The 12,992-nt window shown below is 48.2% G+C and overlaps 1 protein-coding gene across 1 annotated transcript in view; it reads right to left on the bottom strand.

Moving 5' to 3' along the window:
* The window catches only part of MYT1 (myelin transcription factor 1), a 35,036-nt gene that overhangs the window by 11,991 nt on the left and 10,053 nt on the right, over positions 1 to 12,992 (bottom strand). Inside the window, exons 8-14 of the mRNA XM_053993346.1 lie at positions 12,424 to 12,537; positions 10,760 to 10,974; positions 8,033 to 8,157; positions 6,854 to 7,123; positions 5,967 to 6,121; positions 3,966 to 4,028; positions 3,671 to 3,739 (exon numbers count right to left, since the gene is read on the bottom strand). Coding sequence (XP_053849321.1) covers positions 3,671 to 3,739; positions 3,966 to 4,028; positions 5,967 to 6,121; positions 6,854 to 7,123; positions 8,033 to 8,157; positions 10,760 to 10,974; positions 12,424 to 12,537 — 1,011 coding nt within the window. The remainder of the gene's footprint in view (positions 1 to 3,670; positions 3,740 to 3,965; positions 4,029 to 5,966; positions 6,122 to 6,853; positions 7,124 to 8,032; positions 8,158 to 10,759; positions 10,975 to 12,423; positions 12,538 to 12,992) is intronic.

Here is a 12,992-nt window from a genome sequence, read left to right as displayed (position 1 = left end):
GCATAGGGAGACAGCAAGGGCTGTCCACGGCCAGCAGGATGGACCCAAGCAGACACCAGAATCCAGAAAAACAGCTGACAGCTCTGGACAGCAGGGCCACCATGGCCACCACCAACAGAAGGTTTTGGCTCGGGTCTGGGTGACTTGGGGACCCCCCAGTGAGGCCAAGTGGGCAGCCCATGGCAGGAGGGTCTGCAGAGAGCAAAACTGGCCAATGGTTCTGATGGAAAATGATGGAGAAACAGGAGGAAAAAGGTTAGGTTAGCCCTGGGTCGCCTCCTTCCATGACACCATGGGCAGGGGACAGGGAGTCAGCCTGTCAGGGGCTCGGGCTGGGGACCACCGGGTCACCACACACGGTGCCCCAGCAGCTTTTGGTGCAGGCTCTGCCCCTCGGTCCTCAGCCGCTGCCTTACAGTGAGCTTCGGAGGCGCCTCCGCGGCCCTGAGCTTCCAGGTGAGCACCCAGAGCTCTCCAGCAAAGGCTGGAGATCGCTGCTGTGACCACCCAGACCTGCACAAAGGCCGGCAGCGGCACGCAGAGCACGGCCCGAGGTAAGCACAGCATCAAGGGCCCAGAGCCACAACGGTGAGGGGATGTAAAGGAGCACCGCACAAAGGTCTGCTCCCAATGCTGTAGGTGATGTGGCGGACATAAAAGTTGTCATGGGGACAAGGAAGAGAGGCGAGGAGTGTTTGCAGAGGATGTGCACGCCAGCCTGCCAATTAGCCGGGGCTTTTTGAGTCAAGTGATTAAGGCCGGGGGAGGGGGTGTGCAGAGGAAATCCACGGTGCTGCCGCAGGAGCAGGGGGAGATGCTCGCTGCGCCTTCTGAGCAAAGCTCAGGGCACGTCCAGGAGCCTGCAGAGCACCCATTCTCCTCGAGGGGAGGGTTTGTGGTGCCCCCACTTTCTCCAGCTCTGTTTTTAAAGCCACTGATGCCTGGTTTGGGTGGCTGGTTGGTACCTGCAGCAGGGCAGGGGTTGGTGTCTCCAGGACGTGCCAATGAAATGATGGTGATGCACGGGCAGCCCCTGAGGTCAGGGCCCTTGGGAAAGGCAGGATGCTTTCCCTAAAGCTGGACAGGGCTCTGAGCAGCCTGATGTAGCTGAAGATGTCCCTGCTCACTGCAGGGGGTTTGGCCTTTAAGGTCTCTTCCAACCCAAACTATTCTGTGATTCTGCACTGCTGCTCTGCCCTCTGAGAGTCAGTGGAGCAATGGTTTCCACAGGTGACTTTAGTTTGGCAGCTTGGAAAACAGCTTTTTAAAAAAAGTCTTCTCTTTTGTTCAGAATATTCCAAAATTCTCTTTGCAGCAGCTCTGAGGGAGACTTTGGTGTTTACAGGTCACTGAATAATCTCCATTGGCAAAAAAAATTGGCACCTCACCTCAGGTAAGAGGGCAGGGACATGGCCTGGTCCTAGAGGGGTGACAGGGAGGCTCAGAGCCAGGAAAACAGAAGTGCACATGGGGCTGGTGCAGTAAGGGCAGGACACATCCAGCAGGACCTCAATGAGGGTGCAAATTCTTCAGCTCGTTTAGAAACCTTACAGGTTTGGGAAATGACTGTGATATTTCCCAGTTCTACACTGCTGCAGTAGAAAGCAAAACTATTTCTCTGTTGTTCTAGCTTCAGGGTGGGAAGAAATTATGAAAACACTAACACCAAACTCTTTCTTCCTTTCAGGATTTTTAAAGAGGAGAGAGAAGTAATTTGATTTTTATTTTTAATTATCTGGAGACAAATCATACCAACAGAGACCTTTTATTGCATGTTCCAGCCTGGAGCTTTTTTTTTTTTTTTATATCAGCAATATTAACCCCTGAAATAGAATTTATAATAGAAACACTGACATGGTCTTATCTGGAGTTCTGAAAAGCTATGACTGTGCAATCTATAATATCTCAAAATCCCTTCCTCTGCTCCCATCCTCACCAGGACATAGAAAAAAAAATGGTATTTGAGGAAATAATATTAACGAGCTTTTTTTTAGGCCAGAAGTCTCCTTTTTTTTTACAGTATTTTGATAAAAAGCACTGACATTGGATGCCAGAGGGGACACGGGATGCTGCACAGCGAGGCTGGACACAATGCTCGGTCTCAGGGATGAGCCTGTTTGCCTTTTGTCTGGCCCTTACTGGGAATGGCCACTGCTCCTGAGAGCTTTTAATATCTTTAACACTAATTGTCTGATCACTAGGCTGTTCTTTCAAACTGTTGGAGAAACACCAGTCCAGCAAAGCTCTTTGAAGAGGTCCTTTCAAAATGTGTATGGTCTGCAGTGCGTGATTAAGTGTGCTTAGCACTAATCACAGCAGTCCTTGCCATCCACCAGCAAATTCTATTAATGTCAGCTAATCCTGCCACTTTGTCCACCTCTGTGATGAGGAGCAGGTGGTTAACTAACACTTTTCCTGGCACCAGCCCCACACTGGTGGTGGGGCACAGAGAAGTCCAGGAGCCACCACAGAGAGATTTGGGACTTTTCCAATGGCCTTAGTGACCAGTGGGACTGCCACTGGCTCACCTATGGCTCCAGAAAGCCCTGACTGCACACAGGGAACAGCACTTTGGGGTTTTTTCATGATGACCCTGTGCAATGTAAAGCCTTTCATGAGGCTTTACTCTCAGTGGAGGCTCCTCACTTAGGTCAGTGTCTAAATGATACAAAAACTGGATTCAGCAAGGCTGGGAACCCAGAGGAGACTCAGCCTACAGGGACAGACTGGGCTCATGAAAGAGATGATGAAAAAAAATTCTCAATGGACTTTACACCAGAGATGGAGATTGGGTGGAGAGGGTTGGGGTCTCCCCAGTGTTCCCAACTAAATAAAATTTCACCTTTATTTAGGGAAGGCAACCTAAGAGAGTGTTTGGGAAACCCACCTGTGAAGAATAAGCTCCTACTGAAAAGGAGGGGTTTGGAGAAGGCATCAGCAAAGCTGAATATGGGATTCAGAGGAAGATACCTGAATGAAAATGTTAAAACCAGGTTCCTCCCTTCAAAAACAGCAATGGGAATGGGGAAGTTTGGATTTCTGTGAGCCCTCGACCACTGGCTCAGGATCTGGCCTTACCAAGCATTTGCTCATTCCCTCTTTCATTCCCTCACAAATCATGGAAATGAAGAGGAACCTCTCTCACTACATCCCAAACAGCCCCTAAAAAGTAGCATAAAAATAGCACCCCAGGTTCTCCAAAAGAGTTGGCTTTGCTGTGTGCTGGCGGTGAGCTCCCAGCTGCGTCTCTACCCAAAAATAAATCCAGGCTTTGGATTATTTGAGATGGACAAAAATGTTAAATGAAAAGGGTTATGGCCCAAACTAGGCAACAAGAGCTTAGGAAAAGATGCCAAGTGAAAAAGAAAATAACATGTCTACAATGCCCAGAGGAAACCTGCCAGGCATCCAGGTTATTTCCAATCATTGCAATCAGCCCCCTCCCCAAAATTATCCTTCCTCCACGCCATTGCCTCTTCAATGCAGCACCTGGAAGCTGGACTCCACCACAGCTCCTCGCAGGCAGGTTTTGATCAGCTCTTTGAAAGGAGAAGGGAGGGGATGGAAAAGCAAAAGCAGAGCAAGAGGTGTGGGGGCAGGAAGGCAGAAGAGAGAAAAAAAGGGTGGAAATAAAGAAAAAAAAGGAGTTCCAAGTTGAGCGCAAACATACTTGAGGTCAGCAGAGTGGGCAGCCATGAGGTTTCTGAGGCTCTTGTCAGCAAGAGGACAACCAGAAAGGCTGAAAGAGAAGAGATGGAATATCTGGATAAGCAAAAAAAAAAAAAAAAAAAAAAAAAAAAAAAAAAAAGAAAAGGAAAAAGAAAAAGGGCAGGGGAATGGGGAGGGAGAGGGGCAACAGAAGGGGGGAGGAAACAGAACCAAACTATCAACATGGTCACAAACTATACCAAAAGAAAAAAAAAGTTGTTTTTAAAGTTCAAACCACATAAAAAATGTCAACCCACCTGCGGTGAGAGGCATAGTTCCCCGTTATGTGTCCACTGCCATCACAGCCTGGGGTTGGGCAACTGGGCAACAACAACAACAAAGAGTGTAAGTGTGGGAAAGGAATGGATTTCGCAAGACCCACGGGTGGGCAGAGCCAGCAGAGCCCCCTCAGCGTCTGTCTGGGGCATCTCAGTCCAGCCCTGCTGCCAGACCCCTGACACCAGCCCCGTCCATCAGATCTTGGTGTGTGTTTCTATGTTTGCATGGATATAAACCAGCTGTTCCCCTTTCAGCTCCCCTTCCTCCCTTTTTACTTTTAAAAGATCATAAGGATCCTAAAAACACAATTAAAAAAAAAAATGAGAAAAAATTGTGGCACAGGCAAAGAAAGTGTTTAAAACCCTTAGTTGATGGGAGGGTTTGGTGGCAGTGGGGGGCTGACACAGCCTGATGGGTGGCACAGCCTGACAGATGTGGCCACCCCTGGCTGCTGCTGCCAGGTTGGATCATTCCTGCCATGCTGAAGCTCTGGCTGCAGGAATCATCTTGTTCAGATTTCAGATCTGAACAAGGTGTTTCAGATTTCAGCTTTCTGAAATGATTTTTTTTTTCCCCAGCCCTTACAGCTGTGAAGAAGGGACTGTTTGCTGCTGAAAGGGAATGACAGTAACCTCTGGCTGTGCCTGGGGGTGATGGGCAGATACAGGTGAGGGGCACCTGCCTGGAAGTGGCACAAGAACAAGACACAGAGCATCAGACACAGCGGGTGAGTCTGCTCTTGAGTTAACTACAGCTAATTCATTACAGCCCCTGGGCCAGAGAGGAGCAAGGATATTAAATGGAGAGGGAAGGCTCAGGGCTGCCCATGACACCATTTATTTATTCCAGAGCTGTTTCCATTTAGGAAATTTCTCTACCATCACAATAAAACTATTGTTTTATTGTTTTAAAGCACAGGAGGACTTCAGGGCTCTACCTCAGAAACTGCTGTTCACATCACTGGTGGGTTTTGAAAAACCCTTTAGAGCTTTGTGTAGGGCAGCTGATCTGAACTTTGCTCATTTAGGGAAGATGCTGCTGCTGCTCTGCCCCCACAGATCTCCTCCCTGCCTGGCTGCTCCGTCAGCCTCCTGCCTGCAGATAATGAGTGAGTTGGATGAGATCAGCAAAAGGGTGCCCACCAACTCCCTGTGTGGTGTGTGGGAGGGTCAGATGCACAGGAAAGATGCCAGGAACAGCTGGGATGCTTGGGAGGGGAAATCTCCCCATCACAACCTCCAGGCTGATCCTGGCGTGCTGTTAGACCAGAGCCAGGTACAAGCTGCCATGTTTGGCTCAAACCCTTAAACATTAACCATTCCTGTGGGAATCAGTGTGGATGCAGAGCCATATTCCATCCAATAGGGCAGATCTGGGTCTGTGCTTCCCCCCACGTGATGGACAGACAGGCGTGAGCTGGGTCAAGGTCTCTCTCCAATGTAAAATGCAGCACAATAGCAAACTTGCTGCAGCCCGAGGTCACATTTTGTGTTCCTGCAGTATCACAGTGCTGGGACCCATTGCTCTAAGCCAACAAATTCTGTCTTCTCAATGAGACATCTTGTGTTCAACACCCTCTTCAAGAAGGTGCTGAGTTCCCTTGGGTGCTCTTGGCTCCACAACATCAGTAAGTGTCCCAAAACAGGGGGTTAGGACATTGGGTAGGTGCCATCACCATGCCAGAAACACTCTTGCAGGAAAATACCAGGGAAAACTGGCCCTGAAAGGAGTTTCCCAGAACCCTGTCCATGAACACAGAGCACGAAGCTCTCAGGTTCCCTTCATCACTGCAAAGTAATGCAGGAACATATTTTGCCTCATTGATCAGCAGTTGTAGGAGGATGAGTAAGATCAATCACAGTAGGAAAGGGAGTTACAGTTCTTATTTTTGAAATGTATTTACTAATCTTTTTTCCAACCATCCTGGCTAAGTACATATTAAAAGATTTTGGAGGAAGAGAGAAGAAGACAGGACTTACGTGAGCAGCTCTTTCTTGATGTCCTTGGAGAGGAATTTCAGCTTGAAGTTGGTTAAAGTAACTTCACCTGGGTATTTTCTCTCTTCAAAGTTCTCCTCTGACACTTCTTGCTCATCAGCTTCCGAGGAGGCAAAAGAGTGAGCAGCAGGCTCTGACTGCAAGGAAAGGTCAGAGTTGTGGTGTGGTCATTGCTGCTGAGCTGTGGTGGGAAAGAATCCCAAGTTCATCGCAGCTAAGGGTTACTGCAGCATTGCCAGCACTCCTGAGCCCCCTGCAAGCACCTCACAGCACCCAGCCCGGAGATCCAACAGCCTGTAATTTCCTGGGGTTTTAGGAGAATTGTGTTAACCACGTCTGTAAAGGGATTTACACATGGCTTTCCCAAGGTCTTGAAGGAATGAAGATCAGTGCAACCCCCTCACACTCTTCCTCAGCAGCCTCCCCATGGGTGGAGAGGCAGGTGATGCTCTCAGAGCCAGGACCCCCACCCCAGCTGGGAGTCTGGATGGATTCCCCACCTGCAGGATTAATGTCAGTGCCAAGCAGGGCTGTAGCTGCTAATGGCAGATATAAATCATCCTCAAAAACACCACCAGAAGCAGCACTGCTGCAAGGGAGCTGACAGGATTTACAATGAAGAAAACACTGCAGACCCAGGACAAGTAAAATGGTGGGTTTTTCCTTTGCAAGGGCATCTCAACAGATCCAAGAGCAGTTGCTTCCTGCCTGGTTGATATCTGCTATCACTGAAAAAGTGCCAGAAATATTTCTTTCCTTGGCTCAACCAACAAACTGGGGGTTCTGGGGAAAACAGGACAACTGTGCAGGCAAACATGGCATTCAGTGTCCCCTGAGTTGTTTTTCAAGCATGAAGAGGCACCGCTCACCTCCTCTGGCTCCTCTTCCCGCTGACGGTTTGGTTTAGTGTAGTCAATGGGCCCATCCCATTCATCCTGGCGGGAGGTCTGGCTGGACTGGGGGGAGGTCATGGTGCTGCTCGTGGCACTGGTGCTGTTTTGGCGCTGGGAGACGTCTGGGGACTTCATGCTGGGACTACTGCTGCAGCTGCTGCTGCTGGGGAAGGTGCTCTCCCGTTTGCGGTGTTTGTTCATACTCAAGTCCAGAGTTCCATTTTCATCCACCTCAATGTCCATGGACTGAAAGTTTGGAAACACAACCAATGTTAGCAGCTGCCAGAAAGTCCCCATGGGGATCTTGCCCCTGTTTGTCTTTTGCAGTGCAGTGGGCAGGTATTCATGTCCCAGCCTCTGCACAGTCACGTAGGAGGAACTGAATAAAAAGGGTTGCTCTTTCCTAAATATTTCAGGAACATGTCATGCAAATGCACCCCTCTACTACCAGCAGGGTGGCATTTTGACTCAGTTGATTGAATGCAGGCATTAGTGCCATTTAGGATGCCTCATGGCATCCAAAACATTTGCTCTAGGTTGGGAGTGCTCTGTGGGACTTTGGGAAACTTGTGTTCCTCTGAAAAACAGCTGGAGATCAGACTGGGCACAACTGGGTTACTTCAAATGGCATCAGATACAGATCAGGGAACAACTGAAACCAGCTCTGAGAATCATGGAATTACAAAATTGTTTGGGTTGGAAAAAACCTCTGAAGACCATCAAATCCAAACATTCACCCAGCACTGCCAAGCCCACCACTAAACCATGTTCCCAAGTGCCACATCCACATGTCCTTTAAATCCCTCCAGGGATGGTGACTCCACCACTGCCCTGGACAGCCAGTTCCAGGGCTTGACCATCATAAATCATAAATATTTCCTAATATCCAGTCTCAGCCCAAGACTTGTCTTGGGATTGATGCTCATCTCACACGGGTAATTTGAACCACGAGGCATCTCCACATCACCCAAAAAGCCAAGATTCCCTCCTCCAAACCCAAAGTGGGGAGCCAAAAGGGTGATTTTGGATGAGTGCCTGCATTGCCTCCATATTTAAAAAAAAACAAAATGAGAGGAAGGACAAACCAAGGTGTCTCTCCCATCCTGAATTTTAAGTTTGGCCCCTGGGCAGTGGTTCCTGGCCACATTCACCCACCTTGCCAGGGGCCTCTTGCTGCTTGGTGCTGAGATTCTCGGGCATCTCCCAGCAGCGGGTGGAGAGGTTGAGGATGGCGGTGGCCGCCATGTGCGCAGCCTCAGCGTCGTGGGAGTAGTCGAAGCCTGTGGAGGAAGATGAAGTGCTCTTCACGTAACTGCTGGAGGGGCTGTGGCTGGGGGAAGAGGCCTTTGGAAAAGGTTTGGCTGGAACAAAAAGAGAAGGAACAACACAAGGCTAATGTATAAGCGGCACGAGCAGCAGGGGAAGGTTAAGTCAGTGTGACACGGTTAATGTATGCACAGTTCCTGGGATTATTCCCAATCCAGGGGCTGGTTTGTTGCCTGGGACGTGCAACAGGAGCAGTAGTGGCTGCAGCTTGTGCTTGGTGTGAAAGGTTAATTCATTAACTGACTCTGCCATAAATACCCAAAACACAAGTGCTTTTCTTCACTAGAGCTGCTCCTCAGTGGAAGCAGCTAAAGGAGAAAGCTTAGAGAAGCTTCCTGACTCTTTTTTTATTGTTCTCTCTCTGTCCATAACTTATCTGCAGGGCTGCCTTACAGTGAGATTTCTAGTAATATGTTTGAAAACTTTGAATTTATAAAATTACATTAATGGAAAAAGCATGGTCATAAAGTATGAGCTTCCAAGGATGACACTGATGAAATATGGATTTTCTGACAGCTGACATATCATTTAAATATGCCAGAGTAACAGGATTTATTGCACAGCTGCACATAGCCACGCTGCTGCTCTGCTCCTGTATGTCACAGCAGCAGCAAAGCCAGCCTGGAGAGGCAATTTCTCTTCATAGCCTGTGAAATGAAAGTATTTCTCAGGGTGGATGCACAGTAAAACTTTCCCTAATAATAACTAATAATTCCCTAATAAAAAAAACCTGAAGCTGATCCCATTTAGGGGCCCTCAGTAGTTTCAGTGGGTGCAAACAGGAGATCATCTGATTTAGAACACTCATAGGATTGTATTCTGAATCAATTATCAAAATCTAAAATATTAATTCATTCCACCATGCTCTTTCTGAGGGAAACCATCCCCACTTTAGTGGGAGGCTCACCCAGGGAAGACTCATAAGCTTTGGCCTGATCATGGCAAAACAAAGCCAACCTCAGTTGATGCAGCCATGGAGCAAAGTGATTTCATTATTCCCATTACAAACTCGTAATATAAGACACTATAAAATACTAATCTTCCCCAGCACTGCTTTCTTCCTCGTTGCGTGCGTATATAATGCATATTGACATTAATGGGAGTTACGCACACACATGCGGGGGAATATAAATCCCTCTGGATGAAGATCTCTTTAAAATAAGTTCTCAGTGAAAGGAGCAGATTTCCCTGCTATGATTGGCAATCATATTCATCCTGTCGCTTTGATTAACTTATTGGAGGCTTGCCCACATGGTTATTTTTGTGTCTGGCTGCTTGTTTTCCTGTCCGGTTTAATCCATGTCTTCGAGGCGGGGTGCGAGTATTCGCCAACCCAACCTGACAATATCCAGGATTGGGAGATGCCAATTTCAATTTCACACCGTAGGCTCAGCGATGCTTTTCCATTTCATAAGTATTTCTACCACTAATAGACTCGCAATCAGCAAATTAGTGAAATAAGCGACGAGAAAAAATAGAAAGGATTATCCTAGTGGGTCTGCTGGAATTATTTTTGTCAGTACAATTACCCTGAAAATTCTTTGCTAATATTGCAAATAACACAATCTATTCAGCGAGAGAATCACTTGTACTGGGAAACAAATTACTTTTCCATCAGCCCTAACCCAGGATGACAGTGGCAGTTGTGCTCTCTGGCCTCCATCCAATTTCATTGTCTGATCCTGTACAGATTTAGTACTGTAATAAAGAGCGCTCCCATTGTAGTGCAACAACCGGGATGCTTTCAAGTACGAGCACTTTTTAGAGAGCAGCTGCATCAGGATTAAACAGGATTGTGGAAGTGGGATTAGCCAGACAGAAAGCCCTCTTGAGGCTACTGACTTCTACAAACTAGGCTCCTAGATATTTTCTTTTGCTCCTCAAAAAAATGTCTTGAGGTGCACAGTTAGTGTCAAATAAGACATTTGCAAGGGCTGTGTCCCCATGCAGTGTCCCTCTTGCCTTTGGCAGCCTGACCCCTCAGGGTTTATTCAGCCATTTCATTTTCACCCAGAGCTATAATCAGTGCAAAGTCCTCAGAACAGAGCAGAGGTGGGTGGCTACGATAGGAAAGAGCTGGAAGACAGAGGTGGGTGATCGATAGGTAGAGCTGGAGAGCAAAGCATGGCAGGGAAGACAAATGGGGGGAATGGGTCATATATAAGATGGAAGAGAAGAAAACTGTAATCCATTTAGCTAGATGAGGAAAGCCAGATCAATAGATATGAGCTGCAAAGCAATGGGGACCAACTGAGGACAACTGTGTAACTTATCCTGCTTCGAGACATTACTCAGATTAATGTTCCCACCACAACCCTTCCCAAAGCCAAAGCCAAAGAGAGTCTCTTCCAAACAAAGCTTTCCCAGCAGCTATGGACTCCCCTCACCATCAAAGGTGCCCACCTTGGGACTCCCCGCACCCTCCCTGTCCCAGGAGGGTCCAACAGCTCAGCACCAAGAGTCTCCCATCACCCCAAAGCCACAATCCCAAGAGTCTCGCAATGCTGAGAAAGAGAGAAAATGCAAAAACCGAGTCCATCCCTGCTCCCAACTTACATTTAAAGGCTTTAGGTGAGGTTTCGCTAGTCTGAATCTTTGGGGCAAGCATGCGTTTGCCAAAAACCTGAGCATCAAAACTTGCATAATCGAAGGTGACCTTGGAGTACTTCTCCAGCTCCTTGGCCAAGTTGGCCCGAGGGGTTGCTGGGACCATGTTGGGCCTGTAGCTTCCATACTGAGGGATCTCCAGTTGCTTCACAAAGCACATAGGCCTGAGGATAAAACAAAAAAACAGCAATTATTTCTTTTTTTCTTTGACGAGTTGACTATTGAGAGGAGACCAGACACAATGGGGGTACAGCTGCACCTTCTTCCTAAAGGCTTCCTGGGGACGAGGAGGCAGTGACAGCCCTTTTGCTCTCCCTCAGCAAGTCTGCATCTGATTTGGATCTCACAGACTCCAGTTTTATTTTTTCTATCCTTTTCTACCTTCATTTCCCCCCCCCTCTTTTTAAGCAAAACATCAAGCTGTAAACCTCATCCAGCACAATGTTCTTGCAGGCTGTCATGGTGTGGCAGCATTTTCCAGAAGAGAACAAACTTGGGCAATAACTCCCTCATGGGACCTGTGACACAGGGTGGCGCACAAAGGCATGAGGACCCCAGTTCAGCTCGGCTCCCTGCTGCAGGTTCATTGCAGAGGCACCAGGGCCTCTCCCCTGCCTCAGCCCCTCCTCGAGACCCGCTGCTACGGGGCTGCCTATCATGAATCAATTTGTCTTGCATATAAATTGTATATAAATGGCCCATTGTTATTCTCCTTCCCGTGACCTCTTTCCACCAGAGAGTCCTTGGAGCGGGAGCTCCTTGGAGCATGGACTGTCCTCGTGATGTGCTCAGAGTGCTCTGTGCGGGCTCCGCTGCAAATAAATAAGTAATGGCTCTAAATGGCCTTTCCAAAGTAGCGAGAGCTGAAGCACCAGGGTGCTCAGCAGTCCTGGGGAGCAAATAAATAAATGAATCAGAGCTCGATGCCTTTGTGGGAGGGCTGCTCGGGGCTCGCACCGTGGTTTTTATCCTGCTCTCGTTGCAAAATAACCAACCATATTCCAATCCATCTGTAGCCTCATGAATCACATCAGCTACGGAAGCCAGTATCTATCAGGGACATCCTTAATGGGAGACAGCCCTTTCTCCCGGGAAGAGAGAGGTGGGCAAAGTATCAAAATTAATGTGACTGGCTTGGAAACGAGCGGCAGGTTCCTCTCCTCTGAAACCTGCAGGCTAAGGAAGAAAAGCAGGTGGACTTTAATGCACAACTGCCATGGAATGATTTGTGTGCAGCCCAAATCTCCACCTCCTCCTCCTCCCCCCTCCCCAAGCCCACCCTTCTTATAATGCTGATATAATAACCAGCCCTCGCTGGCAGTTTGTGCTGCGGAGCAATCGGCACAAGTGCCTTCTGCTGCACTGCTAAAACCCTTTGGCCTGTAGCCTCAGCATTAATTGATGCTACAGAAGCAATTCATTGTCCTCAATGCTCTCCCTGGGATCATCAATTAAATATCTCCCCACCTTGGCGAGACCTATGATCATAATAACAGGACTCAGCAGTATCAAGATACAGCTGGAGCCGTGGCTGCTCTTCCTGGGAGCGTGGCAGGGCACGGAGGGCTGGGGCAGTGTGGGGACATGGAGCTGAGCCTTCCTGTCCCCCTTACCTGAGTATCCGGTCAGAATTGGAGCTGGTCTTCGCAGGATCACCAGACTGGGTTTGTTGCTTTTCATGTGATTTGGCTAATTTCTCAGCAGCAGCAATGGGGCACCCAGATAAACTGTGGGAGTTGGTTGGTTTTTTTTTTTTTTTGAAGGAGAAGAAAAAGAGAGAAGGAAACCAAGTATGAGGAATGAGCACAAAAACCTTCAGTTCGTGGACCCAGAGCTACACTGAGCCTGTGAGAAAAGTGTTTGCTTCCTCCACACTGAAAAAGTTCAATAAACAAGACAAACTCACCCTGCACCTCATCAACACAGAATCATGGAATGATATAGAATGGTTTGGGTTGGAAAGGACCTTAAATCTCAATTCATTCCAACCCCCCTGCCATGAACAGGAACACCTTCCACTATCCCAGGTTGCTCCAAGCCCCGTCCAACCTGGCCTTGAACACTTCCAGTGTTGGAGCAACCTGTGCCAGGGCCTCACCACTCTCATAGGGAAGAATTCCTTCCAATGTAACCCTGTCCTCTGTCATTTTGAAGCCATTCCCCCATCCTGTCACCCCGTGCC

Source organism: Vidua macroura, chromosome 17, assembly GCF_024509145.1.
Source record: "Vidua macroura isolate BioBank_ID:100142 chromosome 17, ASM2450914v1, whole genome shotgun sequence".
Lineage (NCBI taxonomy): Eukaryota > Metazoa > Chordata > Aves > Passeriformes > Viduidae > Vidua > Vidua macroura.
Note: the sequence above shows the minus strand (reverse complement) of the source record. Positions and strands in the feature narration are given on the sequence as shown.